Below are 20,375 nucleotides of genomic sequence, written 5' to 3'. Positions count from 1 at the left end.
TGCCGTCAGCATTGATGAACGAGATGCTGTCCCTGGCTGACAGACACAAGCCCTGCCTCATGTTCGAGCAAGCGTTCCTAGAGTTACTGCCCAAGGACATACATCTGCTACTGGCCGACACACCACAGGGTACAGCACCACATTCCGACCCGGGGACCACTCCTCCACGTCCGCGCACGAGAGCTCCCCCCGGAAAAGCTCTGCCTGGCAAAGGAGGTGTTCAAGAGGATGGAGGAATTGGGGATCGTACGGAGGTCCGACAGCCCATGGGCCTCCCCCCTGCACATGGTGCCCAGAGCAGCCGGGGGTTAGAGACCATGCGGCGACTACCGCAGACTGAACGAGGCTACAACTCCAGACCGCTACCCCGTGCCGCACATACAGGACTTTGCAGCAAACCTGCACGGGGCAAGAATCTTTTCCAAAGTAGACCTCGTCCGGGGATACCATCAAATCCCGGTGCATCCTGAAGACATCCCCAAAACTGCACTCATCACCCCGTTCTGCCTGTTCGAGTTCCTCCGAATGCCATTCGGCCTGAAGAATGCCGCACAGACGTTCCAGCTGCTAATGGATGTGGTGGGGCGTGACCTGGACTTTGCGTTCATCTATTTGGACGACATCCTTATAGCCAGCAGTTGTCGCCAGGAGCATCTGTCCCACCTCTGCCAGCTCTACTCCCGCCTGAGTGATTTCGGCCTCACGATTAACCCGGCCAAATGCTAGTTCGGTCTCGATACCATCGACTTCCTGGGCCACAGGATTACCAAAGACGGGCAACACCTCTGCCCGCCAAGGTAGATGCGATCCGCCACTTTGCCCGGCCCAACATGGTCAAAGGCCTGCAGGAGTTCATTGGTATGGTGAACTTCTACCACCATTTCCTCCCCTCAGCAGCCCGTATCATGCACCCTTTGTACACCCTGATGTCGGGTAAAGGCAAGAACATTACTTGGGACGAGGAGGCCGCGGCCGCTTTCGTTAAAGCCAAGGAAGCCTTGGCAGATGCCGCGATGCTGGTGCACCCCAGAACGGACGTTCCGACAGCCCTCACGGTGGACGCATCCGACACAGCAGTCGGTGGGGTGCTGGAGCAGCTCATCGAGGGGCGCTGGCAACCCCTGGCATTCTTCAGCAAGCACCTACGACCACCTGAACTCAAGTACAGTGCTTTCGACCGGGAGCTGTTGGCGCTGTATCTGGCAATCCGGCATTTCAGGTACTTCTTAGAAGGCAGGCCGTTCACCACGTTCACGGACCACAAACTGTTGACCTTCGCGTTCACGAAGGTGTCCGATCCCTGGTCAGCTCGCCTGCAGCGACATCTGTCCTACATCTCCGAGTACACGACAGACATCCAGCATGTCTCGGGAAAGGACAACGTCGTGGTGGACGCACTCTCCAGACCAGCTGTCCAGGCCCTGTCCCTGGGGGTGGATTATGCAGCGCTGGCGAAGACGCAGCAGGCAGACGACAAGATGCCCAGCTACAGGACCGCAGTCTCGGGTTTGCAGCTGCAAGACTTTCTCATAGGCCCAGGTGATAGGACCCTCCTGTGCGACGTGGCTACCGGCCAACCTCGCCCCATCGTCCCGACAGCCTGGAGGCAGCGAGTTTTTGACTCCATACAAGGTTTGGTGCACCCATCTATCAGGACAACCGTCCGGCTGGTCTCCAGCAAGTTAGCGGGCACGGACTTCGCAAACAGATCAGTGAATGGGCCAGAACGTGCACGCAGTGCCAAACAGCCAAGGTGCAGCGGCACACTAAAACCCCGCCGCAGCAGTTCGAACCCACCCACCGGAGGTTCGACCACATTCATGTGGATATCGTGGGCCCCCTACCAGTGTCCCGAGGAGCACGGTACCTCCTAACTATGGTAGACCGGTTCACGAGGTGGCCAGAGGCGGTCCCGCTCACCGACACATCTGCCGATTCCTGTGCCCGAGCACTAATCGCAACCTGGGTAGCACGCTTCGGGGTACCGGCCCACATTACCTCTGACAGAGGTGCCCAGTTCACCTCCAGCCTGTGGTCGGCTGTGGTCAGCCTGTTGGGAACGCAGCTACACCACACAACTGCCTACCACCCACAGTCGAATGGACTGGTGGAATGCTTCCACCGTCACTTGAAGTTGGCTCTCATGGCCCGCCTGAGAGGACCTAACTGGGTGGACGAGCTTCCCTGGGTCCTGCTTGGAATTCGCACAGCGCCCAAAGAGGATCTGCACGCCTCGTCGTCCGAGTTGGTGTACGGCGCGCCCCTGGCCGTCCCGTGAGAGTTCATACCAGCCCCAAGAGGGCAAGAGGAAGAACCCACAGCAGTCCTGGACAGGCTACGCGAAAGGCTCGGCAACCTGGCCCCCGTACCAACTTCACAGCACGGACGTGTAGCACATCACTACAATATACAATGTTCCCAAAAGAGCGGAAAGTTTGTCTATGATGGAGTTTGTACGGAAGTTGCTGCGGGACGCGCTGGAGCTTCCCTCCGACTATGGAGCTTGAAATTGAGGGCGTATCGTGCGCTCGCCCCGCAGCCTACTGGACATAGAGAAGATGAGCCACGCTCAATAGTAATTAGATTCCTTCGATACAATACCAAGGCAGAGATTCTACGAAGGGCCTGGGGAAAGAAGAGGGTGTTTTTGGATGGGAAATTAATATATTTCAATCAAGATTACCCCCTCCGGCGGTCCTGCAGAGACGTAAAGAATACTCTGAAGTAAAGCGAGAATTAAAGCAAGGAAAGATAAGATTCCAAACTCTGTACCCTGCTAAACTGTGAGTGTTTTATGAAGACGGGATAAAACAATATCAGACAGTGGAAGAGGCGACTACAGACATGAAGGCCAGAGGGTTGCCCGTCAGTGTGATCAAACCAGGAGAAAGCCCGGCTGAGCAGTTATCCCGCTCTGCTTGGGAAATAGTGAGAGAATTGAGAAAGCAGGGGACGGGAGGAGGGCGAGAGAAGCATATCAGGAAGACACTGAGTTTTCTGAAGACAGCCCTCACCCCCTCCAGAAGAGCCATAAGGTTTGGCTAACTTTAAAAATGTTGATAAACTAAACAGAAGCAAAAATAGACAGTGCTATACCTATCTCGAGAAATACTTATTATGATGTGGAGTTTATATTACTCAATTATTCTTTTTTATTCATTCATTCACTCCTTTTTCTCCACCCAAATGAGAATATATATATGGGAGGAATACACAGGGAAGTCTTTTCTGTGTAATGGACATAGATTTGTTCACTTACTTTTATGGGTACTGCAATGGGGGCCCTCAACTCACAGGTGGGAGGGGTTATCCCCCACAGCTAGACGTTTCCTCTAGCTCAACCCAGAGTCATCTACTAGAGACCTCAACCTTGGAATCACACCTTCACTGCCTTTTTTGTTATTATTTGCGTTTCTTGGTTCTTATTTGTTCAGGGAGTAGATCAATTTAAGTTTTATTCTGCTAATTTCAATGATATATTGACAGATAAATACACATGGCTAAGGACAAAGTAAAATACATTTCTTTTAATGTCAAAGGGCTATTAAATCCAATCAAACACAGTAAAATTCTATCCACAATGAAAAAAGAACAAGCCCATGTCATATATTTACAGGAAACGCACTTAAGTGATAATGAACATGGAAAACTAAAGAGAATGGGCTTCACTAATTTGTTTTTCTCCTCATATAAATCAGGACATAGGTAAGGAGTTGCTATTCTTATCTCAAGCAAGCTAAATTTTGAAAAAGTATTTGAAATAGGAGATAAGGAGGGCAGATATATTCTGGTAAGGGGGAATATAGACGGAAATTCAGTTACTCTATTGAATATATACGCACCCCCAGGAAGTGATAGTAGTTTCTTTCAGAAAATCACTAATATTATGGTAACTGAAACAGAAGGTCTCCTGATACATGGGGAGACTTAAGTTTACAATTACAACCAAAGTTAGAGTCTTCCAATAGAAAAACATATGAAACAAAATTCTTACATAAGTAAGTTAATACACTTTTTGAGGATGTTGGTCTAATTGCTATATGAAGGGACCTTCTCCCCAACAGAAGGATTACACTCATTATTCTGCCCCCCATTCTGTATATACAAGAATAGAGTATTTCATAACATTTGGAAAAGACAAAGACAAAATAAACACCTGTGGAATTGGGACAATAGATGTAAGTGACCATGCACCCATATATTTATCTGTTGATTTTGACCTACAACCAAAGAATACTATTTGGAAACTAAATTAAAGTCTACTCAATGATCCCTACTTTAAGGAACAAATTAAAAAAGAAATTGGTCTCTACTTAGAATTCAATGATAATGGAGAGGTTTCACCTCCCATTCTATGGGATACTCTGAAGGTTGTTTTAAGAGGGAAAATTATAGTGATAGCTTCATATAAGAAAAATATAAGGAATAAAACATTAGAGGAATTACAAAATAGGCTGAAGGAACTAGAAAAAAAACACAAATTGAATTTGGCACAGGATGCATTAGAGGAAATTTTTAAAAATAGGAATGAAATTAATAGTTTGGCTACACAAGAAATCAGGAAAAATTTAATGTTTCTGAAACAGAGACATTATGAAAGTGGATTTAAGTCTATGAAAATATTGGCGTGGAAACTGAAAAAAAAAAAGCAGAAAATACAAGTCATAGAATTAGAGATCAAAGAACAAAAATGATTTAAAAAAATAAGCTAAGTGAAATTCAAGAAGCTTTTGAAGTGTTTTACAACACTCTATATTCCAAAGTTCCAGGGGGAAGCATAACCCAAATTGACACCTTCCTGAATTCTCTAGAGCAGGGGTGTCAAACACATTTTAGGTCACGGGCCGGATTGAGCAAAATGCAGCTTCATGCGGGCCGGATCAGTCAGACGCGTGCGAACGCAGCTTTCGTTGCCTCCGTTTTTTCAGCCTGCTCTCATGTGTCTCAGTCTCTGCTATAACTACAAAGTGTTTCACTTTACAAATTCCGTTTCTTATGAAGAAGACTGCCGAGCAAGACTGCCGAATAAACACTAAAAACCCTGAAAACCTGGTACCTGAATAAACTCAGCATTAGCCATATCATACGCCATAGGCGCTTCGATTACTGGGGCCAGCTTTAATAGTAATTAGATATTATCTCGCGGGCCAAAGATAATTCCACCGCGGGCCGGATTTGGCCCGCGGGCCTTGAGTTTGACATATATGCTCTAGAGCTACCCACTATAAGCGAAGAACAAAATAGAAGGATGACTGCTGACATAACTGAAGTTGAATTAAAAGCTGCAATTAGTAGGCTTAAATTAAGCAAGTCACCAGGATCAGATGGGTATACGGCAGAGTGGTACAAAGAATTTAAAAATGAGTTAATTCCTGTCTTACTCCCCACAATGAACTGGGCTCTAAAAAAGGCACAAATACCACCCAGTTGGAAGGAAGCGATAATCTCAGCTATACCGAAAGAAGGCAAGGATAAAATGGAATGTGGGTCATTTAGACCAATATCCGTTCTTAATGTAGATTATAGATTATTTACCTCCATCATGGCCAAACAATTAGAAGAGTTTCTACCCATACTGATACATGATATACGAAGGGCACTTCACATTATGGATCATATACAAAAAAAAACGAAGCAATAGTGATAAGCGTGGACGCTGAAAAGGCATTTGATTTGGTTAATTGGAATTTTCTTTACAGAGTTTTACAAAGATTTAGCTTCCATGACACAATTAATAGAACTATACAGGCACTATATGACAACCCTACTGCTAGGATTAAAATCAATGGATATTTATCAAATAGTCTTACCCTAGAAAGGGGCATGAGACAGGGTTGTGCATGGTCACCGCTACTCTTTGCATTATATCTGGAACCATTAGTTCAATACATCAGACAAAATGAAGATATCAGGGGAATTACTATTAAAAGGACAGAGCTTAAATTGGCTTGTTACGCGGATGACATTTTGATCTATCTCGGGCAGGGGTGTCAAACTCATTTTAGGTCACGGGCCGGATTGAGCAAAATGCAGCTTCATGCGGGCCGGATCAGTCGGACGTGTGCGAACGCAGCTTTCGTTGCCTCCATTTTTTCAGCCTGCTCTCATGTGTCTCAGTCTCTGCTATAACTACAAAGTGTTTCACTTTACAAATTCCATTTCTTATGAAGAAGACTGCCGAATAAACACTAAAAACCCTGAAAACCTGGTACCTGAATAAACTCAGCATTAGCCATATCATACGCCATGGGCGTTTCGATTACTGGGGCCAGCTTTAATAGTAATTAGATATTATCTCGTGGGCCAAAGATAATTCCACCACGGGCCGGATTTGGCCCGCGGGCCTTGAGTTTGACATATATGATCTAGGGCAACCGACATACTCTTTTCCTAAATTCTTGCAATCCTTTGAACAATATGGCCAATTATCAGGATACAAGATCAACATAGATAAAACCCAATTACTTACATATAACTATAGCTCACCATGAGAAATTGAAAGTAGATATCCCTGGGCATGGCAAACAGAGTCTTTCAAATATTTGGGCATCATTATGCCAAAAGATTTGGCAAAATTATCAGAATGCATTTATCAGCCTATATATAAAAAATTAAGGAAGATATAACAAGATGGAACCTAATTCCTTTTCTCAGTCTCAGTTCAAGGATTGAATCTATTAAACTGAATATACTGCCCAGACTACTATATATCTTTCAGACCCTACCAATAAAGATTAATCAAAATCCATTCAATGAATGGAACAAAATGTTATCAAGATATATTTGGCAAGGTAGAAGGCCTAGAGTTCGTCTCAAAACTTTGCAATTAGCCAAGGAAAAAGGGGCATGGGGCCCACCTTCTATTAGAGATTATTATTTTGCAGCACAGTTGAGAGCTGTGATATGTTGGTGCAACCCATCATATGATGCTCAATGGAAAAACATTGAGGAGCGGGTACTTCCCATCCCCATACAAGCAATTTTGGCTGATACCAACCGACAAAGATACATAAATACCATTGATAGCCCATGGGTGAAATGGACTCTTAAAATATGGAAAACTATTATAAAAGAATATAAACTAGAGGGAGATATTGCAATTCTCAAATGGTGTGCATATGACTCGGATTTTACGCTGAATAAACTGGATGCTAGATTTAAGAACTTGACAGCTAAAGGAATAACAGTTCTTTGCAATATAATGAAAGAAGGAACACTGTTCAATTTTGAAATGCTTAAAGAGAAACACATTAGAAAAACAAGATTTTTATCGGTATTTACAGATGCGACAATATGTTAATAGATTGGTTAAAATGTAACCAAGGCAAGTACATGTTTGATAGAGCTATTTAGAAAAGCATATAATTCAGATAACGGTAGTAGAAACATTTCAAACGTGTATAAGGGTTTGTCAAATCTTAAAACACATTCGACTTCATACATTAAAACAAAATGGGAGAAGGAGGGAGGGATAATTATATCTGAGGAAGAATGGACAATAATATGGAGATATCAATGGAAGTGTACCAGTTCACAGAAATGGAGGGAGTTCAGATGGAAAAACTTGATAAGATATTTTATTACACCCTCTCAGAAATCCCATTATGAGAGTAACCTCCCTGTTTGCTGGAGAAATTTTTGAAATCAAAATGCAAACCATTATCATATTTTCTGGGAATGCCCCATTATCAAAGACTATTGGAGTGGGATACACAGTGCTCTACAAGACATCTTTAAAAGTTAAGTACCCTTAGAAAGTAAGACCATATGTTTTGGGTATATACCTCGAATGGTTGAAAAGATTTAATAAATATTTAATGAATATACTGCTGGTGGCTGGTAAAAAGACTCTTACTAGGAAATAGTTATCACAAGAGAGCCCAACCTTAAATGCGTGGATGGAAATTACAATGGACATTTACAAAATGGAGAAGATAACAGCATCTGTTAATCATAAGCTGGAACAATTTGATTCATACTGGGAAAAATGGTTTAACTACATAATACCTCATAGGCCTGATTTTATTCTCACAAATCAATGAATATGTTGTTAAAAAAAAATCACTCCCTACTTGTACATAGTTTTCTCCTTTTGCTTGTTCTTTCTTTCCTCTCTTTTCTATAAGTGTATACCTCAGGTAAGTATTATGTGGAGATTTGTGGCATATACTGTATGCCTATATGATATATATGTACAATATCTGAAATACATCTTATAGAAATGTTTGTTTGATGATGAATTTCAAAAAAGAATTACAGAAAAAAAGATTCCTAACTGTTCATGAAGAAAAATGGCATCATTAATTTCTAGTCAGCTCCTCACCACCCAGCAACGAATCCAAACCTTCAGGAAGTCCATTAAAGCTATGGACAAGGAGGACATACCTCTACAGCACAAGATGGACAACTTCCTTTTTACATATTAGTACTACGTTCATGCAACAACAAATCATGAACAGGAATCTGAGATCTCACATAGACCTCCTGAAACCAGATCTATAGAGGGAATTGCAGAAGAAACAGTTTACCCAGTTGTCAAGTGAAGCAGCAAGGAGCATCGAGATTGGACAGGAAGTGTTGGCGTATGATTACCAAGAAGACAAGTGGATAGCTACAGGAACTGAAGTATAGTGTGGATGTTGGAGATCGGACATGGAGACGTGATGTGGACTAGATACCGGATGCTCAATTGAAGAACATACCCGAGTCGATTGCACCCAACAAGACGGACATATTACAGTCACCGGACTTACCTCTCAATGATGATCATGTCACTAACAGCAACATGGCACTGGAAACTGAGAATATTGTCTTAGACAAGAGATCTATCAAACCTGATTCCACTCTACAGGTTCAGAAGTGCTATCCTTAAAGAAATAGTGCACCAAAATGACTGAACCCTTACAACTGTGAAGTTAGGCTTGGACTGTTATAGTGAAATCATGGTTATTTGGAATATGGGTTTATGGAAGGGAAATTTAATGTTTTGTGCATATACAGTTTATGTTGCATTAATCTGAAAGGGGAGGAAGTGTAATGTATGGATCTGCTTCTTTTGGAGCAATGACACTCCCTCCCTTAGCATTACATATTGATTTATTGTCTACATGTGTGCTGTTGTCTATGCATGCGTGTTTCACTCTCTCTGCAATGTGAATACACCAGCTAAAGCCATTTCCCATCTGTCTGCTTTTATTTAATTGATATGTAGTTGTGCACAGACACAACAATGTTCCTCTATTCAGAGGCTGTGTTCTCTGGTCCTAGATTCACCCATTCTTGGAAACATCCTCACCACATCCACGAAATCTAGGCCTTTCAATATCTAATATTTCAAGACACATCAATGAACTGAATGTGCTGAATCAGGTAAGCAGAACAAGCTTTAGGTATTTTGAATTAAAGAGTACATGGGGAAAATCTCTCAGAAATTAAATTATGTTACACCATGATTGAGAGTGTTTACATAGAACAGAACAGCACAGGAACAGGCCCTTAGGGCCATAGGCCAGCTACCATCAGGAGACAAATTTAAACAAATGCCATCTGCCTGAACGTGGTCGTTATCCCTCTGTTCCCTGACTGTCTAAACAACTCCAAAACAATTTCATCATATCTGTTTCTAATGCCTGCCCAGCAGCCAATCCAACTCTGAGAGAAAAAGCACACAACTTCCTTTAACTTTTCCCCTCTTACCTTAAAACCTATGTCCTTGTAGCATCTGACATTTGCATCTTGGAAAAAGACAACCTATGATCTATAATTTGTATATACTTCCACCAGATCACCCCTCAGCCTCCTGTTAGGAATTTGTACATTTTCCCCATAGCCCCTTGGACTTCCTCTGGGTGCTCCGGTTTCTTCTCACATCCCAAAGACATATGGGTTTGGGTTTGGGTTTGGTTTGGGTTGATATGCAGTGGACATGGTGATGCTTGTGCTATGTCCCCTGCACATCCTTGGACTACATCTTTCCAGTAAGATAGCAGCGCACTCAGATGCAGCAGCCTCTCCAGGGCCAACCAAATGTCTTTTTGTCTTATCTATGACTGCAAGGCAATGCTGGACATTAAGAACTTCAGGTACTGCAGAGCTTCCCCAGCAGCGAGTTGGCAGTGGAACTGGCCTGCTACAGAAAGGCATCAGAGTTGGTACGCAAAGGCGGAACGTAGTCTAACAGCACGCCATTGTCTTGGTCATTTCTCTTGCGATCACAAGACACCGACAGACGTTGGTAAAGTAAATAACTGCAAGCCTGGTTCATTGGTTTATTGGTGAGGTCAACAGTGGGGGAGTTGCGTGGCCTCAGTTGTAAAGAGGACTCTGTCTCATGCCGCGGGCTTGCCTGTTGCAGCAGTCCAGGAGGGGAGACAATGGAGGGGTAGTGTCGTGCGGCGTCCATGCTGGATTGGGGACTGGACCCTCCCATCAGTGCTGCCCTCCAGTGTTCGCTCAGTAGAAGACAAGCTGGATTGTGTGCACCCGTACATCTGTCTGTGCACTGCTGATAACTGCTTGTTCTTGCCAACAACATCGATGTACCATCAGTTTACAGGACATATCACTCAGAGACTTGGTCTACATATTTTGTGTTTGCAACTGTATGTGTTACTTACTGTTTGACATGTGCTATATGTGCCTTGTGCTGTGTTTAACTGCTGATACTGTGTTTTGCACCTTGGCCCCAGAGGAATACTGTATTCATGTGTGGTTGAATAACAATTAAACTTTGTCTTGATCATTAACACAAACAACACATTTCACAACATGTTTTGAAGTACATGTGACAAATAAAGCTAATCTTTTTCATTGACTTTAGTTTTAATAGCTTTTAAATTCTAAATATTAGAGGCTCGCAAAATCAATGGTAGCTCTGACAGATTGCAAGGCCACTACCACCATCTCTTTCAGCTTTACCTGTCTCAGTGGCAGGATCCTTAAGAAATGCTGCACGTAAGCCACAGCACTGCACTGAGTATGGTAGGTAGGTGGTCACCAGTCTGAATCCTGACACTGCTGTTTAGAAAACAACACGCAAAATGCTGGATGAATTCAGTAGGTCAGGCAGTATCTACAGAAGGGAATAATCAGTTGACAATTCGGGCCAAGAACCTTCATCGGGACTGGAAAGAAAGAGGGAAGATCTCTTCCCCACCTTCTCATTTTGGAATTTTCCCCCTTCCTCCACAGTCCTGATGAAGGATTTTAGCCCAAAACATATCCACAGATACTGGCTGACCAACTGAGTTCCTCCAGCATTTTGTCTGTGTTGCTCTGGATTTTCAACACCTGCAGAATCTTGTGTTTATTATTTACCTTTCTTTCTAAAGTCATCTCCCTCATCAGTTCTGATGCAAGGTTACCATATGAAACATTCACCTTCCCTCATCAACCTACTCAAAAGTCTGGAAGAACTCAGCAGGTCAGGTAGAGTGGAATAAAAAGTTAAAGTCTGTCCTGAGTCAGTGCTTATGCAGGTTTCCGTGGCATGAAATGACTGAGAGTTTGAGACTCCCCCCCAGATAGGACACCAGTCTAATGCGAGGTTAACCCCCAGCGTTTTGCTGGTACCCAATTTCAGCTGGGTGGAGCAATGTGTGGTTAAGTGCCTTGCTCAAGGACACAACACACTACCTTGACTGGGGCTCGAACTCACGACCTTCAGATCGCTAGTCCAACGCCTTAACCAGTTGGCCACACGCTACACGGGTGGAATGAAGAGTTGACGTTTTGGGCTGAGAAGCTTCTCACCTGCTTATACTCCTCCCTGCTGATGTTCGTTGGGGTCAGAGTATGGACCCGCAGGCACTGCTGATCTTCCCTGTAGCTCCAGAGCCACTGGACACCTTCCCCAGCTCTTCTGCATTCTGACTTCTTACTGCACCTGCAGATTGAAAGGGAAGTTGCATTAATACTAGACTCACGACTGGGAGGTCTGTCCACTGTGCTCTTTGCTATCAGAACTGTAAACTCAAGCAAACAATTATTTAACAGAACAGTAGCACAGCAGTTAACAGTTTACAGTGCCAGGGCCTTTGGGTTAAATCCCACTGCGATGTATGAGGAGTTGGTACTTTCCCCGCGATTCCTCTGTGTGCTCCAGTTTCCTGCCCACGCACGCCTGCACAGTCAGTTGTAGGCATGCCATCACCTGCAGACTGGCCCCAGCACATCCTCAGACTGTTCTGGTCATTGATGCGTTTCACTGTATGATTTAATCTACATGTGACAAATAAAGGTAACATTTAAACAGTTAAAAGAATGTCAGCCTCTTTTAAAACGAACAAATTCGTCGAAGCCTGTGAAATAATATGGCATGCTCTCACAACACAGTGGTAAATTACTGAACCTTTTACCCTGTGATTGAGGGCTTTACACAGGACAATTTTTTTTATTAATTTGGTAAAGGTGGTTAATCATACAGCTGGTGATCTTTACAGGTCATTCCAATCTCTCTCCATCCTCCACAAAAGACAGGATTGCCCGGTGGCTGGTTATTACAATTCGACTTCTATTCCCATTCCGTTTTGTCAGTCTGTCACTGCCTTCTCTACTGCCATGATGAGACCACACTCGGGTTGGAGGAGCAACATCTCATATTCCATCTAGGTAGCCTCCAACCCAATGAGATAACACAGTTTTCTACAGACCTAGTAATTTCTCATCCTTACCATCTATCTTTTTTCATTCCCATTCTCTCTTCACCTGTCAATCACTCTCCTCTGGTGATCCTCCTCCATGGTCCACTGTACTCTCCTACCAGGTTCCTCCTACTGCAGCCCTTTACCTCTTCCAAATATCACCTCCCAGCTTCTTGCTTCCAACCCACACCACTTCCCACTTTGCCCCTCACCTGGTCTCATCTATCACCTTATACCCTTCCCCTCCCTCCACCACCTTGTTCTGGCTTCTTCCCTCTTCTCCTCCAGTCACGATGAAGGGTGTCAGCCCAAACATTTGACCTGCTAATTCCCCTATGTAGATGCTGCCTGACTGCTCAGTTCCTCCAGCACTTTGTGTGTACCTCCGAGCAAGAGCTTTCTTCCCCCAGTAACAAAACTTTCACTGCAGTAAGAAATGTTATTATTACAGAATGCAATCTGCAGGCAGGCCTCGCCGTCCAAAGAAGGATTCTGCAACCCTGACTTGAATTCCCATTGGGAAGTGAGCCTCCAAAGCACTGTGAGGGCAAAAACCGTACTTTGCCCAAGCACATTTCAGGCCATGGTATTTCCTTCAATTCATTCTAAACTTTGCAGAATATTAGTCCATTGGACTCTCTGGAATTTAAACATAAAGACTGTTCCTTAGGGTAGGGTCACAGAGGATTTGGTTCTGTTATGCCCGCAGCCCCCTCCTTTGTGAGAATCGCAAGATCACTATTGGGTTGGGTCAGGGGACCCAGGAAATGAGAGAGAGACGTGCAGAATGCCTCGTTCCCCGGCGATGTCAAGTCACGAGACATGGCCATTGTCTCTTGGAGATACATTTGTGGATTGAGATCCTATGCTACGTGAGAGCCCTCGGGCAAAGTGGGCTGGGTGAAGGGGAGAGATTGCATCATCCCCCAACCTGATTGACATCAACGACCCTGTGAGTCAGGATAAAAGAGGGGCTGTAGAGACGGCCCCTCAGACGCACCAGAAGAAACGCTAGTGATCCTGTAATAGCGGGAAGCCATTTGAAGGAAGCCACGTGCGTTCAGTTCCATTGCCTGGGACTGGTGGCGGGTACCACGGACAACGGCTTTGAACTAACAACGAGGAACCAACTCCCCCGACTCAATGGATTGGCCTCATAAAAGACCCGAGCAAGTTTAAAACCGTCTCTCTTAAACCCAAAGAGCTGCAGCTTGAATGACAGTGACATTTATTTTTCCATTGGACAATACATTATCCCCTAGACAATGATAGCTATTTCTTATTGATTATTATTATACCCGCGCTTTTAGATTGAGTATTGACGACGTATATTATCTGAATGTTTGCATTAATCTTATTTTTGTGCCCCTTTATCAATAAAGACTTTTAAAAATAGTACCATCAGACTTCAACGGACCGCTCTATCTTTGCTGGTAAGTGACCCAGTTACGGGGTACGTAACAGTTCCAAGTGAAGATTGCCCTTTTTGTCCATGTTCAGCACATATCCCTCTAAACCTTTCCTATCTGTGTACCTACGCAAACACCTTAATGTACCTGCCTCACCCACTTCCTCTGGCAGCTCATTCCAGGTGACAGAGTTGAGGTTCAGGCCTCTATTAAATCTCTCCTATCTCAACCTAATCCTATGTCCCTAGATCTTGATTCTCAACCCTGGGGAAAAGAGTTTGCGCATTCACCATTTAATGTGCCTCATTTTTATGCACCTCTAAGATCATCCATCAGCTCTCCTACACTCCAGCAAACAAAGCTCAATCTCTTTCTGTAATTCTGTTCCTCAAGTCCTGGCAATATCTTCAGAAATCTTTTCCGTACTCTTTCTGCTTAATGACACTTTTCATACAGCAGGATGGCCAAAACTTAACGCAATTCTCCAATTGCACCCTTATTGATGTATTGTATAATTACAACATAACATCCCAACTTCTATACTCAATACCCCGAGTGCTGAGGACCAATGTGCCTTCAATACTTTCAGAAACACTACTTATCAGGAACTTAACACTACACGGAATAGGAACAGAACTAGGTCATTTGGCCCATCGAATCTGCTCCACCATTCAATCATGGCCGATCCTTCCCCCCTCCTTAGCCCCACTCCCCAGCCTTCACCCCATAACCTTTGATGTTGTGTCCGATTAAGAACCTATCAATCGCTGCCTTTACAAATTCCACAAATTCACATACTCTGGCTAAAGAGATTTCTCTGTATCTCTGTTTTAAATGGTTGTCACTCTATCCTGAGGCTGTGTCCTCTTGTCCTAGACTCCCCCATCATGGGAAACATCCTTTCCACATCTACTCAGTCTAGACTTTTCAACATTCAAAAGGTTTCAATGAGCTCTCTTCCACCCCCCCCCCCATCCTTTCTAAATTCTGGTGAGTACACACCCAGAGCTATCAAACGTTCCTTGTATGATAACCCTTTCGTTCCCAGAAACATCCTTGTGAATCTTCTCTGAACCCTCTCCAATGCCAGCACATCTTTTCTTAGATGAGGGACCCAAAACTGTCCAAGGGGAGGCCTTGCCAGTGCCTTATAAAGCCTCAGCATCACATCCCTGTTCTTGTATTCTAGACCTCCTGAAATTAATGCTAACATTCCCGCAGGGAACCGTACTCTCTCCGGTCCTGTTCACCCTGTACACATCAGACTTCCAATATAACTCGGAGTCCTGCCATGTGCAGAAGTTCGCTGATGACACGGCCATAGTGGGATGTGTCAGGAATGGACAGGAGGAGGAGTATAGGAAACTGATACAGGACTTTGTGATATGGTGCAACTCAAACTACCTGCGTCTCAATATCACCAAGACCAAGGAGATGGTGGTGGACTTTAGGAGATCTAGGCCTCATATGGAGCCAGTGATCATTAATGGAGAATGTGTGGAGCAGGTTAAGACCTACAAGTATCTGGGAGTACAGTTAGACGAGAAGCTAGACTGGACTGCCAACACAGATGCCTTGTGCAGAAAGGCACAGAGTCGACTGTACTTCCTAAGAAGGTTGGCGTCATTCAATGTCTGTAGTGAGATGCTGAAGATGTTCTATAGGTCAGTTGTGGAGAGCGCCCTCTTCTTTGTGGTGGCGTGTTGGGGAGGAAGCATTAAGAAGAGGGACGCCTCACGTCTTAATAAGCTGGTAAGGAAGGCGGGCTCTGTCGTGGGCAAAGTACTCGAGAGTTTAACATCAGTAGCTGAGCGAAGGGCGCTGAGTAGGCTACGGTCAATTATGGATAACTCTGAACATCCTCTACATAGCACCATCCAGAGACAGAGAAGCAGTTTCAGCGACAGGTTACTATCGATGCAATGCTCCTCAGACAGGATGAAGAGGTCAATACTCCCCAATGCCATTAGGCTTTACAATTCTACCGCCAGGACTTAAGAACTTTTTAAAAGCTATTATTAATGCTTTTTGAGATAGTGATTTAGATGCATATCATATTTTTTTACTGAGTTAAGTATTGTATGTAATTAGTTTTGCTACAACAAGTGTATGGGACATTGGAAAAAAAAGTTGAATTTCCCCATGGGGATGAATAAAGTATCTATCTATCTATCTATCTATCATTTGCCTTCTTCACCACAGACTCAACCTGGAAGTTAGTCTTCAGGGTGTTGTACACAAGGAATCCCAAGTCCCTTTGCCTTCCAATGTTTTGGATTTCTCCCCATTTAGAAAATAATCTGCACAATTATTTCTACCAAACTTAAATACAGCCTCAGCATGAATTCTTCCAAATTGTGAGGTTATGTGCTGACATTGGAGAGGGTCCAGAGGAGGTTCACGAAATTGATCCTGGGATTGAAATGCTTATCATATGAGTAGAGTTCGATGGCTCTGGACCTCGATAAAGTAGATGTGGAGAGGATGTTTCCTATAGTGGGAGCATCTAAGACCAGAGGACACAGCCTCAAAATAGAGTGACATACATTTAGAACAGAGATGAGGAAGAATTTCTTTAGCCAGAGAGTGGTGAATCTGTAGAATTCATTGCTGCAGACAGCTGTTGAGGCCTAGTCATTGGGTATACTTAAGGCAGAGGTTGATAAGATTCTTGATTAGTCAGGACATGAAAGGATACAGGGAGAAGGCAGGAGATTGGGGCTAAGAGGGAAATGGATCAGCCATGATGAAATGGCGGAGCTGACACGATGGGCAAAATAGCCTAATTCTGCTCTTATATCTTACAGTCTTTATTATGAACCCAAATCTTCTACAATTGTGGTGGGGGAAGCTGTGCATTGAGAATTTGGAACAATTGTCCTTGTCATGTTTTCAGTACATCAACTTTTAATCTTGATCCTAATACTTTCTTTGACATATAATTGCAAAATTTACTAGATTTCATAAAGTACTGGATGATCACTCTCTGGACTTTTCCTGTAACTTTAATTATTAATACCACATTAAGCTCCTTTGTTGAAAGCTTAGCCCACATAGCTGTTAGTCACAGCCTGAAAAGGGTCCCGATTGCGTGGAAAACATCATGTGTGGTCCCAATGCACATGGAGGGCTGACTGAAGATCTTGAATAACTACTGTCCAGTGGCCCTGACTTCACACATTATGAAGACTACAGAGAGACTGGTCCTGGCTGAGCTCTGACCCCTGGTCAGATCAGTCCTCAATCCCTGCAGTTTGCCTACTGGAGTCTACAATGCTGAACAGAGCCTACTCCCATTTGGATCACCGGGCAGCACTGTGAGGATCATTTCGCAAGTGCTTTCAATGCCATACAGCCCTCGTTACTCTGTTCAATGCAGATCGTCACTTCCACTGTATTCTGGATAATGGACGACCTGACTGGCAGACCACAGTTTGTGTGGCTTCATAGCTGTGTGCCAGACATGGCCATAAACAGCACTGGGGCCCCACAGGGGACTGTATTGGCTCCCTTCCTGTTCACCCTGCATACCTCAGACTTTAGAAACAACAGTGACTCACGTCATCTGCAGAAATTCTCTGATGACTCAGCGATAGTTGGGTGTATAAAGGGAGGATGGGAGGATGAATTCAGGGCCCTGGTGGAGGACTTTGTCAAATGGTGCAAGCTGAATCATCTGCAGCTCAACATCAGCAAAACAAAGGAGATGCTGATGGACTTTAGGAAGACTAAACCTGCAACACTCCCTGTTACTATTGATGATGAGGATGTGGATGTGGATGTGGTGAGGACCTACAAGTACTTGGACTAAATATTTAAGAGGAGCACCAACACAGAGTCTGTGTACAAGAAGGGCCAGAGTCACCTCTGCTTCCTAAGGAGACTGAGGTCCTTTGGAGTATACAGGCCTCTCCTTCACATGTTCTACTGGTCTGCTGTTGCCAGTGGTAATCTTCTATGTGGTGGTGTGCTGGGGCAATGGCATCAACATGGGTGATGCCAACAGGCTCAATAAACTGATTAGAAAGGCTGGCTCTGTTATAGGAGTCAAACTGCACACACTGGAGGCTGTGGTAGAACAAAGGACCCTCTGGAAAATCCTGGCAATCCTGGACAATGTTTCGCACCCTCTGCAGGCCACCTTGGCTGAACAGAGAAGCACTTTCAGTAATAGACTAAGACAATTGTGCTGCTCCAAAGAGCACTATATGAGGTCATTCTTACTCTTGTCCATTCAGCTCTATGAGTCAACCTATAGCCAGGGAAGTGATGAACCCCTCTTGTTAGACTGTTATTAACCTTTGTTCATCGGACCTCTATTTAAACTCTGTTAACCTCACCCTGTGAAATACTACCATCACTTCTTATCTGGACGGTGTGAGTGTGCACCCATTACTGTGTAGTATTATGGTAATTCTTGCACTACCATCTCATCAGTGTGAATGTAGAAATCTTGCAAATCTTGTCATCTTTGATGTACATCTGATTTTTAAGGTGACATTTTTTAATCTTTCTTACTTCTCTTCTAATATTTGTACACCTGTGCACTTGCAATGAATGCTACTGTGACACTAATTTCCTTTCGGATCAATAAAGTATCTATTTACCGATCTGCCTACAGGGGGCAGAGTGGTTTTATTCTCTCAACTTACTGCAGGTTTATTAATATTTGTGCTCCTGTTCTTAATGTCTGTGTTCTCGATCCAATTCAAATAAACTGTACTGTCTTCAATTCCTCATCTTGGTATTTTAAGGCCTTTGATTACATTCCCCAGCAGTGAGTTTTCACCAACATAAACAAGATTCCAAAAGTGACTGCTCACACTAGCAGCACTCAGCCCGATAATGTAGCAATGCGCCGCTCTTCACTGAGTGATCAAATGCCCCAAACCTTGCAGATACAATTCTTGGCATAATCACATTCCTCTACCCCTAGAGCCTTACAAAATTCCTTTCAAGCACCCTCAAAATACAGCCTAACATTTGCTGGTAAGGAAGTTACACTCAGTGATCACTTTCTTATGTCCAGCAGTGGAACCCAGAGTGGTCTTCTTTGCTGTAGCCCATCCACTTCAAGGTTCAATGTGTTGTGCAGTCAGAGATGCTTTTCCACACACCACTGTGTAATGCATATTTGTTTTTGAGTTAATGCCAGCTTGATCCAGTCTGGCCATTCTCCTCTGATCTCTCTCATTACAAGGCATTTTCACTCTCAAAATGGTCGCTCACTAGTTGTTTTTTGTTATTTGCACCATTCTCTGTAAACTCTAGAGATTATTGTGCATGAAAATCCCACAAAATCAACAGATTCAGAGATAGTTAAACCAACTTGCCTGGCACTGACAATCATTCCCGTCAGTCACTTAAGTGCACATTTCTTCCCCATTTTGATTTTTGGTTTGAACAACAACTGAATCTCTTGATCACATCTGTATGTTTTTATGCATTGAGAATCATAAACGATCACAGATCTGCCACATGATTTGCTGATTAGATATTTACATTAATGAACACATTTAGAAATGGCCACTGAGTGTGTATAGACTGGGTATTTCCATTAACTGGTCAATAACCAACCCCAAAATCCTTACTTGACTTTGTCAATAATACTAAGCCTTGTTTTTTTGAGCTTCAAGGTTATGTTTATTTACTTAAACTCACCCATCTGTTTAGTAAACTACCTAATTTATTAAGTCACTGCTCCTGCCCCCACAGACTCCACACTTGGCCACAGTGGAATGCTAGTGTTTTGAAAGAGCACCAGAATCAGAATCAGGTTTAGTATCATTGGCATATGTTGTGAAACTTGTTCTTCTGTTGCAGCAGCACAGAAATGTTATAAATTACTATAATAAATATATATTGTACAGTGAATAAGTATTGCAAAAAGAGAGGAAAGATAGTGAGGTAGTGTTCATAGGTTCATTGTCCGTTCAGAAATCTGATGGTAGAAGGGGGAAGAAGATGTTCCTAAAACATTGTGCATGTTTTTAGGTTCCTGTACCTCTCTCCCAATGGTAACAATAAAAACAGGGTATGTTCTGCGTGATGGAGCTCCTTAAGATTCAATATTGTTGAATGTAATTTCCAGGACACAGTGTAAAGGAGAACAAAACAGTTGTTGCTTCAGATCCAGTGCAGCACAAAGAACACACACATAATAAATATAAGTACATAAGATAGCTTATATACATAGATTGATCGTTTGTCCATAAAATGACACCAGGGACAGGAGTGCTTGTACAAAAGGTGACTCGGACGGGAAATTATAAAATAGTGGTGCTGATCGGGTTTACTGCTTAGGGAAAGGAACTGTTTTTGAGTC

The 20,375-nt window shown here is 43.6% G+C and overlaps 1 protein-coding gene across 7 annotated transcripts in view; it reads right to left on the bottom strand.

Annotated features, from left to right (window-relative positions):
• Positions 1 to 20,375, bottom strand: part of plxnb1b (plexin b1b) — a 379,931-nt gene that overhangs the window by 127,087 nt on the left and 232,469 nt on the right. For all 7 annotated transcript variants that reach the window (XM_073072817.1, XM_073072818.1, XM_073072811.1 and 4 more), the window contains one exon: positions 11,752 to 11,884. In XM_073072817.1, the coding sequence (XP_072928918.1) occupies positions 11,752 to 11,884 (133 nt within the window). The remainder of the gene's footprint in view (positions 1 to 11,751; positions 11,885 to 20,375) is intronic.

This window comes from Hemitrygon akajei, chromosome 19 (assembly GCF_048418815.1).
Source record: "Hemitrygon akajei chromosome 19, sHemAka1.3, whole genome shotgun sequence".
Taxonomy (NCBI): Eukaryota; Metazoa; Chordata; class Chondrichthyes; order Myliobatiformes; family Dasyatidae; genus Hemitrygon; species Hemitrygon akajei.
Note: the sequence above shows the minus strand (reverse complement) of the source record. Positions and strands in the feature narration are given on the sequence as shown.